Genomic DNA, 20,630 nt, shown 5'->3' with positions numbered 1-20,630 from the left:
ATTCAAAAATGTTTTTGATTGTGTTCTTTTTATTAAGTTGAGATAATCATGACAGATATTCCTTTTTTAGCAATACAGCAAATTTTATATGGAAAATAACAAATTGTATCTGTGTCCGAGAAATCATTTTTAACTAAGTTACCCATTACAAAAACACCTCTAAAGGAAGTGTGTTAATTCCAGATCACATGACCTGCTGCACATGATGTCATTTCCTCTTGAAGAAACGACTGGCAAGGCTCCAAACTTTATTAGTTATTTAAGATAAAGTAGTGTGTGAGTCCAGTGTGGATTTATCGCATGTTAACAGGTTTACTACAATATCTTTATAAATAACTTTCAATTTCAATTTTATTCAGTTGTGTATTTAATATTTTTTAGAAATGGTGTGTGGTGTTTGGTTATAGGCCGGCATGTTGATTTTAGGCCTGAAAACAGCAAAAACGTCAACTATGATACCTGTCAACTATATATATATATATATATATATATATATATATATATATATATATATATATATATATATATATATATATATATATATATATATATATATATATATAGTCCCAATATCTGTGTTAAAGTGTTAATCAGTATAAATGGATTGTTTTGAATCACCTGAATCACTTTTTCTACAGTTCATTTGTTGGTGTATTTTGACTACGTCGGTTTGTTGAGTTTTGAATTGGTGTGACAGTTTCAGTTGTCATTATATCAGTTTTTTGACCGCAGTGAGAGTTTTAGATGAATCATAGTTATAATTCACAGAGAGCCTCGCGCAAATATCTAAAAATAATCACAGCTTTACATCTGTTTATTTATTATATTACCCAACTGAAGAGCCTTGTTTTGTATTCAACCACCTATTTCTTATTTTTAAATTTAATTATGTACAGCATGTTGCTCAGTTTTGCCTGTGATACAAATGAAATAAGCTCAACTGACCGTCCATGTTGCCAGATGTTCTCGCGGTGTTGTTGCTGTGTGTTTTTCCTCCTGCTGCCTCGCTGCAGTTTGACTCTAACTTTCATTTCCTACCAGTTTGACTTGTTGGTTGGCCATACCTAAACAGGTGATGACTGTGACATATTTGTACATGATGTAGGCAGCCTCAGCATAGTCAACAAATGCTTCACCACAAATTATTGCTCATAAAGTTGATCACATCATCCTACCTACTGTTTATAAATAGCGGTCTGCTGTAAATCATTTTACCTTCATTAAGCTAACAAACATAAGCTCCCTGCTGTCTTAAAAATGTGTCATTCGAGTAATTAGTAAAATCATCTTATGAGATGTGACAATGTGAAACTAAGTTAAATTAACTGAACTTGAGAAAACAAGTTCAATGAAATAAACTATGGAGTTGAATAAGCTACTCTTTACAGACAGACTTAACTTCCTTTCACTTTTTTCAAAATTTCTTAGAGGTTCTTTTCTTCATTTAACATTGAAAACTTACATTTTCAGCTGTATAAAGACAGGTGTGAGGACTGAGCGCTGTACTAACCTTCATCATGGTTAAAAATGTATAAGTTATTATGAAGAGAAACAATGATAATTTAATTAAAGATGTGTTAAAAATGTGCAAAATATTGAAAATAAAAAAATACACTACACTATTACACACTACATTAGACGCTACCATTCAAAAATTTAGGGTCACTTGGAAATGTCCTTGTTTTTGAAAGAAAGGTAGTTATTTTTCAATGAAGATAACACGAAATGAATCAGAAACACAGTCTAGACATTGTTAATGTGGTAAATGACTATTCTTGCACCTCACCTCATCGCAAAAACATCAAACAATCAGGAACATCTTGATGAACACAACAATTACCCAAGATGATAATGATTTGACCTCCAAACTTCCCACACCCTATTCTGATCAAGCATCAACAAGATGCAGTGGAACAACTCTGATTCACAGAAGCCCCACTGCACAACCCTGAGTACCTAAAGGACCCACTGCAAACGTCCTGGTGCCAGACCCCATAGGACCCCCTGAGAGGTCCTCTTGTCCAGGCCCAATGGTTCAGAGCATTTTTGACCACATAATTGGGACCTACACAATATTAGGCAGGTGGTCATAATAATACACCTGATCTGTGTAAATAACTATGACTTCACTTGACTTATTTTAATAATTATTATTATCATTTACAAATTATTTCAATTCTCAAGAATTCCAAATCAGTTGAGGTTTACATAAAACTGTTTAATTACTTTATGAGTCCCCATTGAGCAGTTGTCCCTGGAAGTCATAGCTGCACGAGTAAATTATAAAAGCAAGTTTCCAGAAAAAAATTACAAAAATTATTTGCCAAGCAAAACAAACAAACAAACAAACAAACAAACAAGTTCTCAGTCAGTTTGTGTGTCAACCCATTGTAAGTGAGACAATAGGTGTAGCCTCTGGAGTCGCTGCTCTCTGCACAGCTTCCTCTGCTTGTCGGAAACCCCCCTGAATAAACCCCAGTCGCCGAGGAGGAAACGAAACTGAAGTGCAAAGACTTAAGTCTCTGCACGTGTGGAATCGATCGAAAATGGCCGAGAAGCAGCAGGAGTTTGGCGCCGACTTGGACCACGGTCATCTCTGCTGTTCGGTATGTCTGGAGCTGCTCCGGGAGCCTGTCAGCATCCAGTGTGGACACAGTTACTGCAGAGGCTGTATCGAGGGATGCTGGGACCAGGAGGAGAAGAAGGACCAGTTCAGCTGCCCTCAGTGCAGGGAGAGCTTCTCAGCCAGGCCTGTCCTCAGGACCAACACCATGCTGGCTGAGGTGAGGCTTCTGTCCTCACATACACGGCTGACAGCAACACGTGGCAAAATGTTTCATTACTTATGCAGCCAGTGTTTTCTCTCTTTTATGAACACGTTTTTATTCACGTTTAATCGAATCATGATTTTGTTTTGAGGCACTATTTTAGGAATTCTTGGAGTCTGGAGTATTTTTGTTTTTGCGTTATAACTTGTCCAACCTGTTCAGTCAGTCATGAAAGTTCAGGGACAATAACTTTATTTTCATTTTTCTGACCTTTTAAAAGTATTTTTTGTTCTGTATTAGTGTGACATACATGTGGTTCAGAAAATATCTCTAGCTGACTTCTGCATTTTCAACTTTTTTGTTCATGTGTGCTCAAAAATTGACATTTTCTTGATGGCTTTTTGTTTTGTTTTTTTTTCATATTTAAACTCACCCAAAAACTGTTTGATCTCCGTCTCCAAAATTGCAGATTCTGAACCAATTGCATGACAAGAAATAACTGAAAATTTCTGGCTTTTATCCAAGTATTTGCTGAGGTATTGTTGTTGTTCAACAAGCCTCAGATTTAAAAAGAAATGTCAGAAAATATTTCATATATCGCCCTAAAAATTTCACAGATGCTATTTTGAATATCCAAAGTTCATTTTTAAGAAACTAGGTTAAAAGAAAATCACAGATTGTCGAGCAGTTGGTCCTTGGTGATTTGTGATGGAATAATCCTTTCGTAGACTTCAGTTTATCGCTATTTTTTGTTGTTGTTGTCATTTGTAGGTTGTGGAAAAGCTGAGGAGGACCAGCACTGAGCAGGTTTCTCCCTCTCTGGCCTGTGCCGGCCCAGAGGATGTAGCCTGTGATTTCTGCTGTGGCACCAGAAGAAACAAAGCTTCAACGTCTTGCCTGACATGCTTGGCGTCTTACTGTCCCGCTCACCTCGAGGCCCACCACAGTGTTCCCGTGTTAAAGATGCACCAGCTGGTCTCAGCTACGTCCACACTGCAGGAGAAGATGTGCACAAAGCACCACAAGCTGATGGAGGTCTACTGTGAGACAGACAAGATGTGTATCTGCTATCTGTGCACTGTAGACGAGCATAAGCGCCACACAGTGTTGTCGGCTACAGCAGAAAGGGCTAAGGAACAGAAACAGCTGATTGTGAAGCAAAAAGCGGTGCAGGAGAGGTTCCAGGAGAGAGAAATGGAGCTAAAGAAGCTGATCCAAGCGACGAAGGATTTCAAGGTGCGACTTTATAACATATTTCAGTATTGATCACCGCAGTATGTTCTGTATCACAGATTTTGATATGGGTCAGGGCCAGCACATGGACTGGTTTGATTAGTTTACAGTTTTTACATTGGTAAATAATAAATCAGTTTGACAGTGATGGTAGGTTGTAGTTTTGCATCTTCATGTTTTAATACATTGGCTTCCTTTGTTATATTTACCAGTATAGACATTGTGGTTTATTTTCGTGAGTAGTTGCCCTTAGAACCACTGCAGATATGTACATTCATCTGTATGTAATCTCCTCTGTTAATAATTTCAGTCTGTAAAGCTGCTGGCTTGCTGGAATCTGCACCAGGCAGATTCATAAAATCAATCATGATTGAATAATTTCAGAAAAATCTGAACCAATGTGAGCAAAAACTCTGGATGTCTTCCTGTAAACAGAGTTGTTGCCAGACTGCAGTGAAGTCCATTGATGATATCTCTGATGAGCTGGTCTCAGAGATAAAGAGAACTCTCACTGCAGCAAATGAGCTTGTTGCAGTCCAGGAGACAAAGGCAATAGTGAGTGCTGAAGGTCTGCAGCTGCAGCTGGAGGAGGACATCACCAAGCTGAGGAGAAGAGACGATGACCTGGAACAGCTTTCTCATATGGACGACCATGTTCATTTCATTCAGGTAGCAGACGTTTGTTAGTGTGGTGCAGATCTCCATCATCCTTCTGTTTCTTTAGTATTTCTGCCATATATGTGCTATTTTTTGGTTTTGTCAGTGCTTTATAGGGAGTCCCAAGTGGGTTTCTAAAAGCTTTTAAAACTGAGGCACCGTCTCAACAGTTGTGATAGCAAGGAGCACTTTTTCCAGAGTGTTGGGGCTGAAACAGCAAAAGCATGAAGGGGAAAAGCGAGCTTGCAGTATTTGCAGGAAATTGGAAGCAACCCAGTCCTTAAAGGCCATAAAGCAGTAACACAGAATATCCAGATTGTTATGGTTTTCACAGCTAAGCAGGACATGTCTGGGATTCATTGGCATAACAGTGTTAGGATGTAGGGATGAAATGTCAGATAACACAGCCCAGGGTCAACTGATTTAAGCTGAACAGAATGGTGACAAGCAAGGAGCCCTGAGGGATGCAACATCATATAAAAGCTGTTAAAGACCTAAAGTTGTCAGCAGTAACTTTAATTCCTTTAGATAGATCGAGCAGAAACATATAATCAGTCATGTGGAAAACCAAACTCATGTTCAGTACGAAGGACTCACCATTTGTAGCTGTGGAAACTAAAATGGATAGAAAAGTATTTAGGACAAAACACAACTGAACACACTGACTAACACCTCCTGACCAAGTCTAGATTGATTTTTCTAGTTGAATGGGATCTGTCATTTTTTGGACCAAAACATAAATAAAGAAATACATTTATTTGAGTCTTCCATCTGCCAGCCTGATCTGTGTCTGCACTTGGGTTCTCCAACCCCTCCTGTAATACAAAGATACATTTCGGATGTGTTTCCATCATGATTCCATCATAGAAAATTCCACGTTAAAGGAGCCATTGGAAACTCAAGATGCCATGATATACATGCTCTTTAAAGTGTATGTAAGTTTGTACACATGACTGTACATAAATTGCAGGTAAGTATGTTTTTGCTTTTCATTAAATCTTTTCCTGGTACCTATCTTACTGATTTCCCTCCAGATGTTCCCGTCTCTCTCCACCTCGTGTGAATCTCCAGACCTGCCACTCGGTGCTGTCAGTTATCCACGGCGTTTGATGGAAACGGTGACTGAGTGCATCTCTGAGCTGAGAGACAACATCAAGGATCTGCTGAAGTCCGCATTACCCAAGATCTCTGCTACAGGTACCTGAAAGAATTCTAAAAATCTTATAGTGGTTCTTATACAACAGTCTTATTCAAGTAGTGTGGTAGTTGTGATATTTTTCTTCTCTTAGTGTCTACTGTACGTGTTATGCTGCCAGTTGTGCCGAACACCAGAGAAGAGTTTCTACTTTGTAAGTAAAACATGAAATACTCTATTTCATACTATACAGATACACTGACAATGGATTTGTTGATGGCTGATTTTGTCTTATATTCCTGCTCCGTTTTTCTATCAGATTGCTGTAGTCTGACACTGGATGCCAACTCAGTCTCCCAAACGTTTTCTCTTTCACAAGAATATCGGCGGGTCCAAAGTCATTCCTTTCAGCAATGCCGTTCTTCTCACCCAGACAGATTTGGGTATGGCAGGCAGGTGTTGTGCAAGGAGGGTTTGACAGAGCGATGCTACTGGGAGGTCAGTTGGAGTTGTTCTAAAAGTACTTCGAGTCGTTGTACTTGGTCAGTGGCAGTGTCTTACAAAGACATCAGCAGAAAATCATCCGACTCCGAGTTTGGAAAAAATACCAAGTCGTGGAGTTTAGAGTGTTCCTCAGAGGGTTATACTTTCCAACACAACAGCAGAAGTGTGGCAGTATCAGGCCCTAAATCCTCCAAGATCGGAGTGTACCTGGATCACAAGGCGGGCATTCTGTCCTTTTACAGCATCTCTGACTCCATGACTCTGCTCCACAAAGAACACACCACGTTCACTCAGCCTCTCTATCCTGGCATCGGGCAGAAGAATTGTGACGGCTGTGGGTGTCATGCAGAAGTGATGAAGTTGTGGTAGTGAGATTTATATTGGAGTACTGGAGATTGTGCTGTACTATACCATCCAGTATGCGTGGATGTCTGGTGGTAGATTAGACGATGTGATTTCAATAGAAGAACCGATTTTCTCTGCAGTGCTTACAAGAGATGCTGATAAAATAACAATTTTTGGTTTTCTTTGATGAGAGGTTGTTTATCTTTGATATTATATAACTATAAAGTAACATGTTAAGCGTCAGCTAAGTACTTTCCTAAAACCTGCTAGAAAGAAGTGACTTGTTTTGGTTGCTTGGCATCAGCAGGAGCAACAGCTCATCGCAGTTCAAGTGGATTTCTTAATGTTTTTTGCGAAGTTACTTGTTTATACTTCATTCATTTGACTTTCTGCTCAATATTCCCCTTGTCTTAGCTCTTTTTGTGACTTTTACTAACTCCTGGGGAATTTGCAGCATCTGGTTCTTTAGCAGTCTGTTGTTTAGTGTGTCGTTTAGTGCAGAGCAGCGTTTAGAACATACACTTTTGGAATGTGTTGCAGTGTTATAATACTGGATTGCCAACTCTTTTGGGATTCATACTTGCCTAAAATGGGTATTGTGACACTTGATGTCATCACAGTTGCATTTGTTTTAGTGCGTTGGACTGTTATTTTTTGCAATCTACAGTTGTCTGGTTAAGAAGAATGGATCTAATATGTGTTTATTGTCAGTTATTCATGTTATCCAGCCAATATGAGTGTTAGTTAAGCAGAAAAATTAATAAAGAAGAATGCATATTCACACCATTGTTTCATTTTTATTTGTCTTTTGGCTGAATATTTATAGGCAGAAAATATCTTTTGTACCTTTGTGTCTGAGTGCAATGACATGCAGTTCTGACTTGAGCAACATTAGCCTCAAAGTGCTCTACAAACTGCACATCACTGAATTGTGCACAGCTTGAAACCACCACAGCACTGACACTGGAGGGCGCCTGTATTCCAAGTAGTCTGTTCCTATTTTCTTTTATTTCCTCTTTTAAGCAGATCAGAGTTTTGTTGAGTCACTTCACAGGACACACCTGTGTCACTATAGTGACAACACCAGCAGGTAGGAACATAATACATTTAATGATATAGATTTTAAAAACTATTTTAAAGCAATTTATTTATTTCTTGTTGGCCCAATCTATTAAAAAGGCAGCATGAGAAAATGGAAAAAAAGATTTTTGCCATGTTGTGCATCATGCATGCTACAGAATGTTAAACTCTCTGCAGGGCTGTGTAATTAACCCTCCTGTTGTCCTCATTTACAGGCACCAAAAATATTGTTTCCTTGTCTGAAAAAAATCCAAAAATTCAGCAAAAAATTCCCCAAATTTCTGAAAATTTGCAAAACTTTCAGGAAGAAAATTCCAATAATTCCTTAAAAATTTCCCTGAAAAGTTTTTTTTTTTTTTTTTTAAATCCCCCCATATTTGGCAAGAAAATATTTTCAAAAAATTTGTAAAAATCTTCCAAAAAATCCCCAAAATATATAAAGTGATTACATATATATCAATAAAAATTCTAATATTTTCTTTAAGAACATTCACGTAAAAATCAACCAGAAGAGCAAAGTTATAAACAGTATGGCTGGAGATTAAGCATACCTGAACCAGATTCCCTGTGAGCAAAGTGCACTGGAGAGAGAAAGAACTGATTAGCTGCTTTATAGTAGCACTGCCACTCAGCCATCATTAACCAGCAGCCAGTTACACCTGAACTTTAATTCCTATGAATAGTCCTACTGCTGTACAGTATCAGTCAAGCTCATGGTTCAATAGTCGGGAAAAGATATTTTACATTTACCTTTGAGCATGTTTTCAAGAAATAGATGCAAATGCAATTATATAAATATATGTATGTATGCATTTATTTTAAAAGTGCTTTAGTTATATAAAATAACTATTAATAATGTATCCACACCTGACATCAAAAGGTTACAAATCTAAATTTTTGCAATAATAATAATTATTAATAGTGTTAATTTACTTAATTAATTTTAAATGACATTACCTAATATTACGAATATATTGCCAATCTTCATATAATATTGCAAACCCACATTTATGCACAGACAGTAATATTTTATGTAAGTAAAACTATTTTATTATAATAAAATTAATCAATATTACGAATGCATCAAAAGTCCTGACATTATAATATTACAAATCCAAATTCATGCAATGACAATAATTAATCATTTTAAGTGAATGATTGATATTAATTTAAATTAATTAAAATTACTAATGCATTCACAATCTTGGCATCATATTGCAAATCCAAATATATGCCCAGACTATAGTAGTAATTGACTAAAATTACTTTATTTTATGTTAATACATATATATAAAATGACTTGAACATTACTAATGCATCTAAAATTCTGACATTCTATTACAAATCCAAACTTATGCACAAATAAAAATATAGATTAATGTTACAGATATACTTAATTTTAAATGACATTAACATTATTAATGTATCCACAATTTTGACATTACAATATTACAAATCAAAACTTATGTGCAAGCACAAATAAATGAATAAATGTACCTTACTATTAAAAAAAACAAACAACCTGTAACTAAGATTATTAATGCATCCACAGCCCTGACATTATATTATAAATCCAAATGTATGTGCAATTAATTAATAATAATTAATAGTTTCCTTTAAATTTCTTAATTTGAAATACTATTTCTAACATTGTGAAGGCATCCACAATTTTGACATGCTATAAATCTAAATTTCAGCAATAATAGTAATATTTTATTAAAATGTATTTATCTTTTAGTTGCAATTACTTTGACTAACATTACTAATGGATTCACAGTCATGAGATTATATTAGTACAAATCCAAATTTATGCAATAAACAAGTAAGCAAATAAATGAGTGATTTAAACAGCTTTAACGAACATAACAAATGAGCCCACAATTTCAAACAAACTCAGTTTTCTGCACAAATAATAAACAATTGACATTTCCTTTATTCATTTGAAATACTGTAACTAACATAACTAATGCAGCCACAATATTGACATAATGTTTTGCAATAATGATAATAATTGTAGTTAATTATGTAAATTTACTGCATTATTTTAAATGACTTTATTAATGCATCCACAGTCTTGACGCTGAGGTAGTTTCATACCTTCATTCAGGACTAGGTGCAATGCAGCGCATGCGCACAGGTGGCGTGAGTTCAGGGACGGCTAGGTATTCAGATTTCGCAGTTCGAACACATTACAGGTGTTTTCTGAGCTGTTCTGGGGTCAACACCGGCAGCCTGCATGTGTCAGATAGGAGCGGATGGCGCCTCCTGCTGGCAGCATAAAGAACCTCCACAGCGGCTTGTCACCGATTATTCAGCTCGATCCCAGCTTCTCCTCACACCGCAGGACGCTGCGCATGTAGCAGGTCTGTCTCACAGCAGCGCCATGGCTGATATCTGTCAGTTCCCCGTTTACTTTGAGTGTCACCAGCTTGACAGAAAACAGGAGAAGAGAGTAGAAATGTATTTCCGTAATCGACGCAAATCAGGCGGCGGTGATTGCGGAGCGCTGAGCAGAGTGGAGGAGAAGATCTACAGGATAGCTTTCAGAGATCATGAAGGTAAGTCATAAAAACACCTATCATGAATTATCAACTCAGGATTGAAATGATTTTATGCTGTGGGCTGCTAAAATATTGTAACAGAGGGTCCCTACAATGTTTTAACAAGAATTTCAATAATATCTTGTGTTGGGAAGTTAATGAAAAAAATCCAGAACTAGGACTTTATGTAGTTTAGCACTTTCTCTGTCTTGTTCAAAATTGTATCAAAAGTGCAAAAAACAATCAAACTAAAATATTACAACAATACTGTCTCACATTAATTTAAACACAGTCTCAACCTAACAGCTGTCTTGTCTTCAAAAAGAGTCAGTGACTTGCTCAGGGGTACTAATTCATTATTTTAGTTCAGTCATCTTCAGGGAGCTACATTTTTCTGTCCACAAATGACTTCCCTGGAAATTGAAACTTAAAACAACATTATGCAACTTTCCCTGAGCAACAGCAACCTCTGTGGCCGGATGCGGTAATGGTCCAGGTGTTGGGTGGAAGTGCAGAAAACACTGCCATCTCTGCATCATTTGGCCTCTTATCCAGATTATAGCTAATGCAGTTGTTTTCACCTTTTGAAATAGCTTTAATGTGACAATTCAACCCGTGCAATGCAATTTTCCATCTGCCAAAAACAGACTGAAGCTCCTCCATTGTGACTGATTGATTCATGCATCAAAATGATAATTCATGAAGGTTATAGTTTCAACACAATAGTTCATAGGATGATTGCGGAAGAGATAATTCATTGATTTGACATACAACACTGTCTATAAAATCCTAGTTAATTAAAATCTGAAAAGGATATTAGGCATGCTAAGCACGTAGAACCTAAACAATGGAAACAGTCCTATAGTAATGTCCATATTCATGATAAATGTCAAACCTGGTTGTGCTATAAATTGAGCTGTAGACTGATATAAACTGGGCAATACAGCTTTAACAAGAAGCATGCAGTCAGTTTTTTTATATGGTTTTCAATTTACTGAATCCACTATTAAAGTGAGAAATAAGGAACTGCAGATATCAAACAAATATGACAAAAATGTTGCACTGAAAACAAGAAGTAAAATCTAGCAGCTGTAGTCCATAAAACATAATGACTCATGTGACAGCACTCTGCACTGTGAGAGGGAGGACATTAATAGCAGTACTGTTTGTTTTAACCCTCTGGTCATAAATAAAGGGAGGAAACTGAGATGAAAATCTAACATATAAAGAAGCTCATATGACAGCAACACTAATATAGCCCTGCATGATATGTAATACATGCAATTGTGAACAAAATTTTACATACACTTGTTAAGACTAAGTGTAACATGTCAGTCTTGAGTTTAAAGTGACTCCTACAACTCTTAATTTTCTGTGTGTCTTTGTCACATCATGCATTTTGGTTCGTTAATAGATTTATTATAGGTCTTCTGGAAATATACCAAAATCTGCTTTGTCAGATGTATAAATACAGCAACTTGAATTATCAGATTTGTTGATGTCGAAAGTTGTGTTCAGCAAATTTTCTTAGTGGCCAAGAATCATCAAAAAGTAGATCTACAATGAATTAGAAGCTGCTGGATCATATGTGTTTTACATCAACACGAGCTGAGAGATGCAAGAAGGAAGCCTTTTACAGAAGCAGCACCTTAAGGTTTGCTGCTGGTAACATGGACAAAGGAAAGGCCTTCTGGAGGAAAGTCCAGCAAAAACACAAATTGAGCTGTTCGGTCACAATGAGCAGAAATATGTTTGGAGGAGAGAAGGTGAGGCCTTTAACCCCAAGAGCAAATTTATCATCAAGCATGGTGGTGGCAGTATTATGCTCTGGGGTTGTTTTAGTGTCAGTGGATCTGGTGCTTTACACAAAGTAAATGGAATAATGAAGAAGAAGGATTTCCTCCATATTCTTCAGGAAAACCTAAAATCATCAGCCAGAAGGTTGTTCTTGGATATAGTTGGTGTGTTTTAGCAATATGTTGACCTCAAACATATACAAAGAAATGACTAAATCAGTCTAGAATTAAGACTTTACACTGGTTTCCCCAAAGTTCTGACTTAATCCCCATCAAGACTGTGGACTGTGGTTGAAGATGTAACCAGAAGCCTGCAGAAAGCTACCAAAAAAGCCTAATTGATTAGAAAATAGCCAAAGGATATTTACACAGTATTAGCATTGTTGTATGTATATTTTTGACCCAGCAGATTTTGTCATAGATGCATAGATTCATTTTATAACATTAAGAGCTGTAGGAGTCATTGGAAACTCAAGACCTTCATGACAGAAATGGTCTTTATAAGTGTACGTAAACTTTTGTTTGCAACTGTAGGTCACAAAACTCATAATAACTGTTGTTCTCTCTCAGTTCAGCAGGCAGTCCTTAAGAGATCAGAGCATGTCGTGGAGCTTCAAGATGGACATCTGGAGCTCACTGTACGAGGCAGCTTGGATGCTCACGCCTCCTTCAATGACAGTACACCCGATGCTCCAGCAGAGGTTCGCACGTCTGTCATTTAGTCAAGTTTTATTTTAAAATGTATGTATTAAACCAATGATGCTGCATATCTGAGAGCATTAAAGGGAGATCAGTAAATTGCTATTATCTGCATGTCTTTTAAACACAGAGCCCTCAGTCGACGCCTGCCTCAACTCCTCTGCCAAGCGGTGAAGAATGTGAACTCCAAGTTGACAATGATCCCCTTCATAACTTGGAATGTCCCAAAGCTGAGAAAGAACGTGAGGACGAGCTCGCCTCTGTGGCCTGCTCTGCTCAGCTTTATCCAGAGGAGGGCAGGGCTTTATTCAGGAGGTCAACTCAGCCCGGTGATGTAGATGAAGATAGTGACTGGAAACTTGAAGAAGACAAAAATTATGATGGAACGCAGGGCCACTATGAGATGGAGTCTCACAGCTTTGATCAGACCACAGATGAGGTGGAAGCATACTGTGAAGTTGAGGATGAAGGTTACAAGTCAAGTGGGATTTTGGCCTCTTTGAGTGAAACAGCCACCACTGTTGCGAGCTACAGCCTTCAGGACGGACTCCAGGTGCTGGTGTGTGAAGGGGACATCACCAAACAGAACCTTGATGCCCTGGTGAACGCCGCCAACGAGGATCTGGACCACCATGGAGGTGTCGCTGCTGCACTGAGCAAAGCAGGTGGTCCTGAAGTGCAGAAGGAGAGCAGTACCTTAGTAAAGTACATGGGCAAAATCCCCACAGGTGATGTTGTAGTGACCACTGGGGGCAACTTAAATTGCAAAACACTTCTGCACGCTGTTGGGCCTGTGGGTGGAAAAGCAGGTGGCAGGGAGAAGATCCTACTGGAGCAAACCATCCAGAAGGCTCTGAATTTATCAGAAATGATGGAGTTCCAGTCCATAGCTATTCCTTGCATCAGCTCAGGTGTGTTTGGCGTTCCTGTCACTGTGTGCTGTGAGGCTATTGTAACTGCTGTTAGGAAGTTTGGTAGTCAGGGAGGGCGAAGTCTGAGCAAGATAATCCTGATTGATAAGAGAGGAGAGGTGGTGAGGGCCATGAAGGAAGCATGTGACAGGCTTCTCCAAGGGATGAGTAGCAGAAACAGCACTGGACTGGACGTGGAGGTCCAGATGGACGCTGCTGGTCAAGACTCAGCAGCAGGAGCCACAGCTGGAGCTCCTGGAGGCAGCGTCCATGTAGAGATCCTTCAGGGAACCATCGAGACCCAGCAGGTGAGGAAGTTGGCTTGATTAATGGCTTAATGACATGCTAACAGTTGGATGCTCAGGAGGAGCAGAGACAAAAGTGCTGCTTGTTGAACTCAACATTTTACTGAACAACAAAGCTTCTCAGCTGCATTTTTGGCATCAAGTATAGCCATACATTAGAACATTAATCTATTATTATGAAGGGACAGCAAAAATGCTTTATTAATAATATTTTATTATCAGTTTTAATGTCAACAGTAAGAGTTACATGGACTGCATAGTGATGGAAATGCAGCTGTGGATCAAACTCAGGCCACGTTAAAGAGGTTTGGCATAGTGACAAACCCAGAGAGAATTCAACCCTGCAGTTTCTGTTCACTCTGTGGAGCATTTCATTGTCTTTTAGCTTGCTGTTATTGTTCACTCTTTTAGTTCTCTCTCATAACCATTGTTGTCAAGAGGCTGCAGTCAGCTGATTCAACATGAAAGGCCTGTGCTGCTCCCTGTTCAAAATCACAGTTTAGCCATTAGCAGCTGAATGAAACCGGATGTTTACCTCACAGATTGCTACAAAATGAAGCTGAAAGGATTGTAAATGTTGGACTTCTATTCAACAGGTGCCTAGAAACATGGCTCCAGATGAATATAATGTTGTACACCTTTGCCGTAGCATGTCAGTGTTGTGTTGTTAACGAGAATATGTCTGTAACTGAGTACTTTTTTCGAGGTTTGGCACAATCATCAACTCAGTTCTGAAAAGCCACTGAAACCACTAATTGACCATTTTAATAATGTGTACACTTTAAGGAGATATGGACCTTGCATGTTTTTGTTTTTTTTCCCGTAAACTGACTTCTTCTTCTCCCAGGTGGATGTCCTCGTATGTCCCATGGTCGGCCATGATCCTCTCTCCACCCGTGTTGGAAACATTTTGCACAAAACGTTTGGTTCTAAGCTGACTGCACGGTTTAGAGAAGAAGCAGGGCATGAAACGTTGCCGAGTGATGCAGTACTGGTGGAGGGTTTGCCTGGACATCTTTCCAATGCGGTGTTCTTCCTCAGTCTTGCTCCTTGGGATGATGACCAAGACGGAACCGCAGTTGAGGTGAATATTTTCATCAATCTGTCTTTGTGGGAGAACATTTTGACCCTAGTCATTTGCCATAAAATGGATTTCCCTACCCTCTAAAATGATTGGATTCTGTTATTTCACAGATTCTTAGAGCGGGCATCAACAACATCCTGACTTCATGTGAGGACAGAGGCTTCGGTTCTGTTGCTTTTCCTGCTCTTGGGGTTGGGATTGCCCTGTGTTTTCCTCCCAGCGTGGTAGCTAAAGTTTTACTGGAGCAAATCCATGAATTTGAACAGGACCGAGCCAGCAGCACACCACTCCTGGTCCGCATCGTCATCTACCCCACTGATAAAGAGTCTAGTGAGGTAGATGTATTGTGCTATAAACACCAACTATTCACAGTTAAGCTGGTGAAGTTCAGTTTTTGATATAAAATACATTTAGACAGAAATTTCTCTCCATTCTTTTTGTCTCTGTAGGCCTTCAAGTCTGCCCAGGAAGCTTTGAAATGCAAAGAATTCACTGAAGACGTTCAACAAAAGGCCCAAGATCAAGGTAGGTATAGATATTCTAGACTTTAAAGAATTAGAATTCAGACCTATGGTAGCAAATGTTCATGTGTTTTTTTGTGATTGGTAAAGATATTATTAGTTAAAGGGAAAAAAGTCTGTGTTTGTAAATGTATTTGATGCTTGCTTTGGTTAATTTCTGACCAGATATGTTCTCACCAGGTATTAAAAAACATGTCTTTATTACCGAAGCTTTTATTTTCAACCAAATTAACCAGTGATATTTTCCCCCTTGGGTCTAACATTTCCCAGCATTATTAGCTTATCATTTCTGTGCTTCTTTATTGGGGCTGGGTATTGTTTATATTTTAAAAATTGTGATTGCGACTCTGGTTCTGCTTGTCGATTTCGGTTCTTAACATTTCTCAGCTCTGATTGTTTGAGAATCAGGCGGTTAGGCTTACTACAACTGCCCACGACAACTAAACACTGATGCATGTGTAAGAATAATACAATGATATAATCTACTGTGTTAAAGATGCGCACAGTCGCAGGAGACTTTTCCATTAGCAACTTACAGGTTTAGGACATACATTATGCAGTGCATCTGACTCAGAGTTTCAACTGTTGTGTCAGTGCTTTTACAAAGTTACAAAATCCTCCTTGTGTAACTGTAATGCTGATGGTGTTTCCTATGGTAACGCTTCATCACACGCTTTACACAGTGAATATTGAACTAAAACTTGACTTTAAAGAGTGTTTTGCAAATCCAGTATATTTCAGAAAAACCTCAATAAGATATCCTCCTGACATGCTTTTACTTCAGGCAACATTTTAAATGCAGGACTTTTATAGTGTGGTATTAGTACTTTTACTTGATAAAGGATCTGAGTACTTCCTCCACTGCAGCACACCTCCGTCTGTCAGGGTAAGAAAACATTTAATTTTATGAATTAATGTCGTTTATTTTTCTTTCACATATGAGGTTGCTACACCTACTGGAAGGTGGCGACATACAGTAGTGTGTTTGTCTGTCCCTGTGTGGGAAAGAACTACCAGCACGTTGCAAAAGTGTTGTAATAAAGGTAGTAAAGTAACCTCAGTCAGCTGTGTTGTGCCTGGATGAGCTAATTGTAGAGGTTGAGTCAACACTTGAAGCCACTGAGGTGCTACAGCTGGTTGATCCTAGTGATCAATGATGAGCTGATGTCCAAAGTCTGAAGCCAAACTTGCTGTTTCACACTTAATTTATTTTAAGTGTGTTTTATTTATTTTAAGTGTGAAAATCTATGTAAGAAATTTGCCAGAAAAAATACATTAGAAGACTGTAGAATTCTGTTTAAAGACTGTAAAAACGGTTAAAATAATGACAAATATCTATGAGTTAATTGAATTTTCAGCTGATTTCAATAGAGCAAAAGTATGAAACTTTATGGTAACACAAAAAGATTGAATTATTGTTTGGAGAAATACTTTTTAAAAAAATATTTTTCACATTGTTTTTTTAGCTGACATGTAAATGAATACTTTTTTTTCTGGGATTGTACTAGATATTACCAAAAATGTATTAGTAAAGGTAAAATCTGTAAAATAACATAAAAATAAAAAGTCCTTAATAAACATATTTTTCTCTCTCAAATAATTGCAAAAAATCTGTACAATAATTCTATTTTTTTTTTACTTAAATACAGTAAAAAAAATTGTGTAATATTACGCTCAATTGCTGTGTAAACTGAAATGAAAACTTGCAAAAATTTCTAAAATAACAGTAAATTGTTTAAAAAGTGACAGTAAAAAACTCTTGAGAACATGATTTTTTTTGTTGTTTTTTTAACAGTGTCGTCTCTTTTCCGGTCTCTTGAATATTTAGTTTGTTCTTTGGCTACTTGGCTGTAATGACAGTGAAGTCCAATTCCAAATCAAAATTAAACTTTTTTCATTATTCCTGTAGAACCAGACTTGTGGAATTGGTTCTTTATCTGAGTCAAACTGCACAGTGGTTGCTGTTTGTGCAACAATAAGAGACAAATAAGCCTAACAGAGTTTATTATTCTCTTCCAGCGTCCACCACAAAGAGAATCGTCCTGCTGGGAAAAACCGGATCTGGGAAGAGCCACCTGGCCAACACTATATTTGGAGAGAATCTCTTTGGTGTATATCATACTCCCAACTCTGGAACAGGTCAATGTCAAGCAGAAACTAAAGATGTCAACGACAGAAGCATCACTTTGATCGACACCCCTGGTTTCTTTGACACGGGGAAGCCTGAGGAGAAATTGAAGGATGAGATAGTGAGGTGTATCACTGAGTGCGCTCCTGGGCCTCACGCTTTCCTCATCGTGCTTAAAGTGGAGAAATTCTCCGAGCACGAGCAGGCTGTCATCTCTAAAATACGCCAGTATTTCTCAGATGACGCTTTAAATTACGCTGTGATTGTCTTCACTCACGGCAACCAGCTCCCCAAAGGGACGAAAATCGAAGAGTTTGTGAGTCAAAATGAGAACCTGAGTGATCTGGTGAAGAAGTGCGGCGGCCGGTGCCACGTCTTCGACAACAAACACTGGAACAACAAGCAGCAGAACAACTACAGGAGCAACCAGTTCCAGGTGGAAGAGTTACTCTGCACGATAGATGAGATGGTGGCGGAAAAAAACGGAGGGTACTACACGAATAAAATGCTGCAAGACGTGGAGGAAGAAATACAGAAACATGAAGAGCACTTGAGACAAAAACTGGGAGACCTGCCACCAGAGGAGATCACAAAAAAAGCCAAAAATGAAGTGTATAAGAGATTTTTGATCCAGCTGGCGGGGGTTGGAACGGGAGTTTTGTTGGGAGCTTTTTGTGGCGTTGTAGCAATGGTTGGAGTAATTATCATGGCGATGAAAAACAGAGAGTTAATGACAATTCTAAGAAGAGTTCCAGCACTGGCAGGAGTACCTGCAGCGGCAGCAGCAGGAGGGGGAGGAGAGGTGGCTGTAGTAGCTGGTGCAGCAGTGGGGGGTGTAGTGGCTGTAACAGCAGGGGTAATGGGAGGCATCATTGGAGGTCAAGCAGCTGAGGGAGCAGCGACGCCATTGGAGGCTGCAGAGAGGGCGTTCGAGGCTGTCCGGGATAAAGGGAGATCTACTTTTAAGCAGCTGAATGTCCCTCTCCGGTGAAAGTCTGCAGGTTTACCTATTTACTATATTTATATGGAGCTTTCAATATGGAAGTGAAAGAAGCAAAAGCACAGATTCAGACTCATAGGGTTTCATATGTAGCAAATCTGAGGAGCCAATCCTGTTATATTGCAGTAATCATTCTATCATCTTCCTCAGAATTCCAATTTAACCCTTGTGTAGTCCTGCGGGTCAAAATGGACCCTTTTAAAGTTTGAAAATGTGGGGGAAAAAAAAATATTTTCATAGTGAAACTTCTGATGTCCACATTTTCAACATTTTTGGGAAATCTTTGAACATTTTCTGGTGGAAAAAAAGAAATGTTAAAAATGTTTCTTAAGAACATTCACAAAAAAAATCTACCAAAATCCAGCGAATTTTGCTGGATTTTGGTTGATTTTTTTGTGAATGTTTGCAAGAAATATAATAGAAGTTTTACTGATATATATATATATATGTGTGTGTGTGTGTGTGTGTGTGTGTGTGTGTGTGTGTGTGTGTGTGTGTGTGTGTGTGTGTGTGTAATCACTTTAGATATTTTTAGGATTTTTTTTGTAAGATTTTTACTCATTTATTGGAAAATATGTACTCGAATTTTCTTGCCAGATTTGGGGGATTTTCTTTTTTTAAATAAAACTTTTAAGGGAAACTTTTAGGGAATTATTGGAATTTTCTTCTTGAAGGTTTTGCAAATTTTCAGAAATTTGGGGAATTTTTTTGCAGAATTTTTGGATTTTTTTTTCAGACAAGGAAACGAGAAGTTTTATATCTGTGCAGAATCACAGGTGAGCTGGTGTGCTGGAGCTGCAGTCAGTAGGCATAGTGTGTGAAATGAGGAGGCAACGGTGTAGAGTTACATCTAAGCCATTCTCAGGTGGGAAGAGTTTAATTTACTCTTATTTAACATATAGATAAGTTTTTGGTGGTCTAATAAACAACTGGAGAGAGGCTTTAAATTCTAACTGTTTAAATTATACTGTAAAACACTGAGATAATGCACATAAACTTAATTTTGCACCTTATTATATCATTGCCTTTTGATGTTGTTACTATCTGCATATCTAACTTTCATTTAGAGTTATGTTTGTGGACATCTGGTGAAGGTTTATCCAACATTTTCTTTGCTTTCAGTTCCGTTTTTGTGCTGGGAGATGCAAAAATGCACTATTCAGCTGCTGCTAGGCTCATGATTTGTGAGCCACAGAACCAAAAAAGTGAGCAGAAAGTGACTTAAAAGGCTCAAAAAGCTCTGTAGGCGACGTGCAATGCAGGGTATTTGGTACAAGTGTGACTAAAGGGGTGATTGTTTGACTCAAAATGAGAACACTAGTGGCTCGGAGGAGGGAAATGTTCATTGTAAAATATCTCATCTCTTAGTATTTCTTATTTGTAAATTATGTAGAAATCATAACAGTTGGGCGAATGCTGATTAAATATATTTATGTGTTGATTTTGTGTTTTTTCACTCTCTTTATGTGCACCTTTTGGAAAATAAAATCATTAAATTCTCTCCATTTGTCTATCTTGTTTTATTATGGGGATGTGTGCATATTTCAGCTGTTACAATCGGATTTTTATTCTCATGCTGTGAGCTCTGATCAATGAGGGACTCCCTAAAGCAGGAAAACACTTCATGAAATCAGAGACCGCTGACACATGTTCTGCATTCAGGAAGTGAATTCAGAATATTAGCATGCAAGAAACCTCAAAGTGATTTTATCATTCGGTGGATGCAGCTATATGTGATTTTATTTTTTGTTCTTATTCAGTGGTCAGAGCTGCATTTACTTGTAAAGATGGTGAAATCTCAGTAATATCTACATATGAATCACAAAGTTCTTATTTCTTTTAACAATTACAAGGTTGGTCCTGGCTGTGGTGTGTTTGATAATGGTGATAAAATAACCAAATGTGAAACCCTTGGAAAAATTAT

General features: G+C 38.1%; 2 protein-coding genes across 3 annotated transcripts; both read left to right on the top strand.

The window, feature by feature from the left end:
* Positions 1-2,499: 2,499 nt before the first annotated feature.
* On the top strand, positions 2,500-7,425 carry LOC129348198 (E3 ubiquitin/ISG15 ligase TRIM25-like). The gene is made up of 6 exons (XM_055008058.1): positions 2,500-2,783; positions 3,540-4,004; positions 4,437-4,670; positions 5,693-5,855; positions 5,948-6,007; positions 6,113-7,425. Exons 1-6 carry the CDS (start codon positions 2,547-2,549, stop codon positions 6,664-6,666), a joined length of 1,713 nt encoding a protein of 570 aa, XP_054864033.1. The 5' UTR covers positions 2,500-2,546; the 3' UTR covers positions 6,667-7,425.
* Positions 7,426-9,925: 2,500 nt separating this feature from the next.
* Positions 9,926-20,207, top strand: LOC118469092 (protein mono-ADP-ribosyltransferase PARP14-like). Of its 2 annotated transcripts, none has more exons than XM_023275024.3 (7): positions 9,926-10,280; positions 12,629-12,759; positions 12,888-13,976; positions 14,821-15,057; positions 15,168-15,392; positions 15,507-15,582; positions 17,598-20,207. In XM_023275024.3, exons 1-7 carry the CDS (start codon positions 9,959-9,961, stop codon positions 18,695-18,697), a joined length of 3,180 nt encoding a protein of 1,059 aa, XP_023130792.3. In that variant the 5' UTR covers positions 9,926-9,958; the 3' UTR covers positions 18,698-20,207. The 2 variants fall into 2 exon arrangements, with proteins under 2 accessions (XP_023130792.3, XP_054864024.1); XM_055008049.1 differs by having other exon boundaries at positions 10,146-10,280; positions 12,634-12,759.
* The last annotated feature ends 423 nt before the right edge of the window (positions 20,208-20,630 follow it).

The sequence above is a fragment of the Amphiprion ocellaris genome, chromosome 23 (genome assembly GCF_022539595.1).
Source record: "Amphiprion ocellaris isolate individual 3 ecotype Okinawa chromosome 23, ASM2253959v1, whole genome shotgun sequence".
NCBI lineage: Eukaryota > Metazoa > Chordata > Actinopteri > Pomacentridae > Amphiprion > Amphiprion ocellaris.
This window is presented reverse-complemented; position numbering and strand designations above follow the sequence as displayed.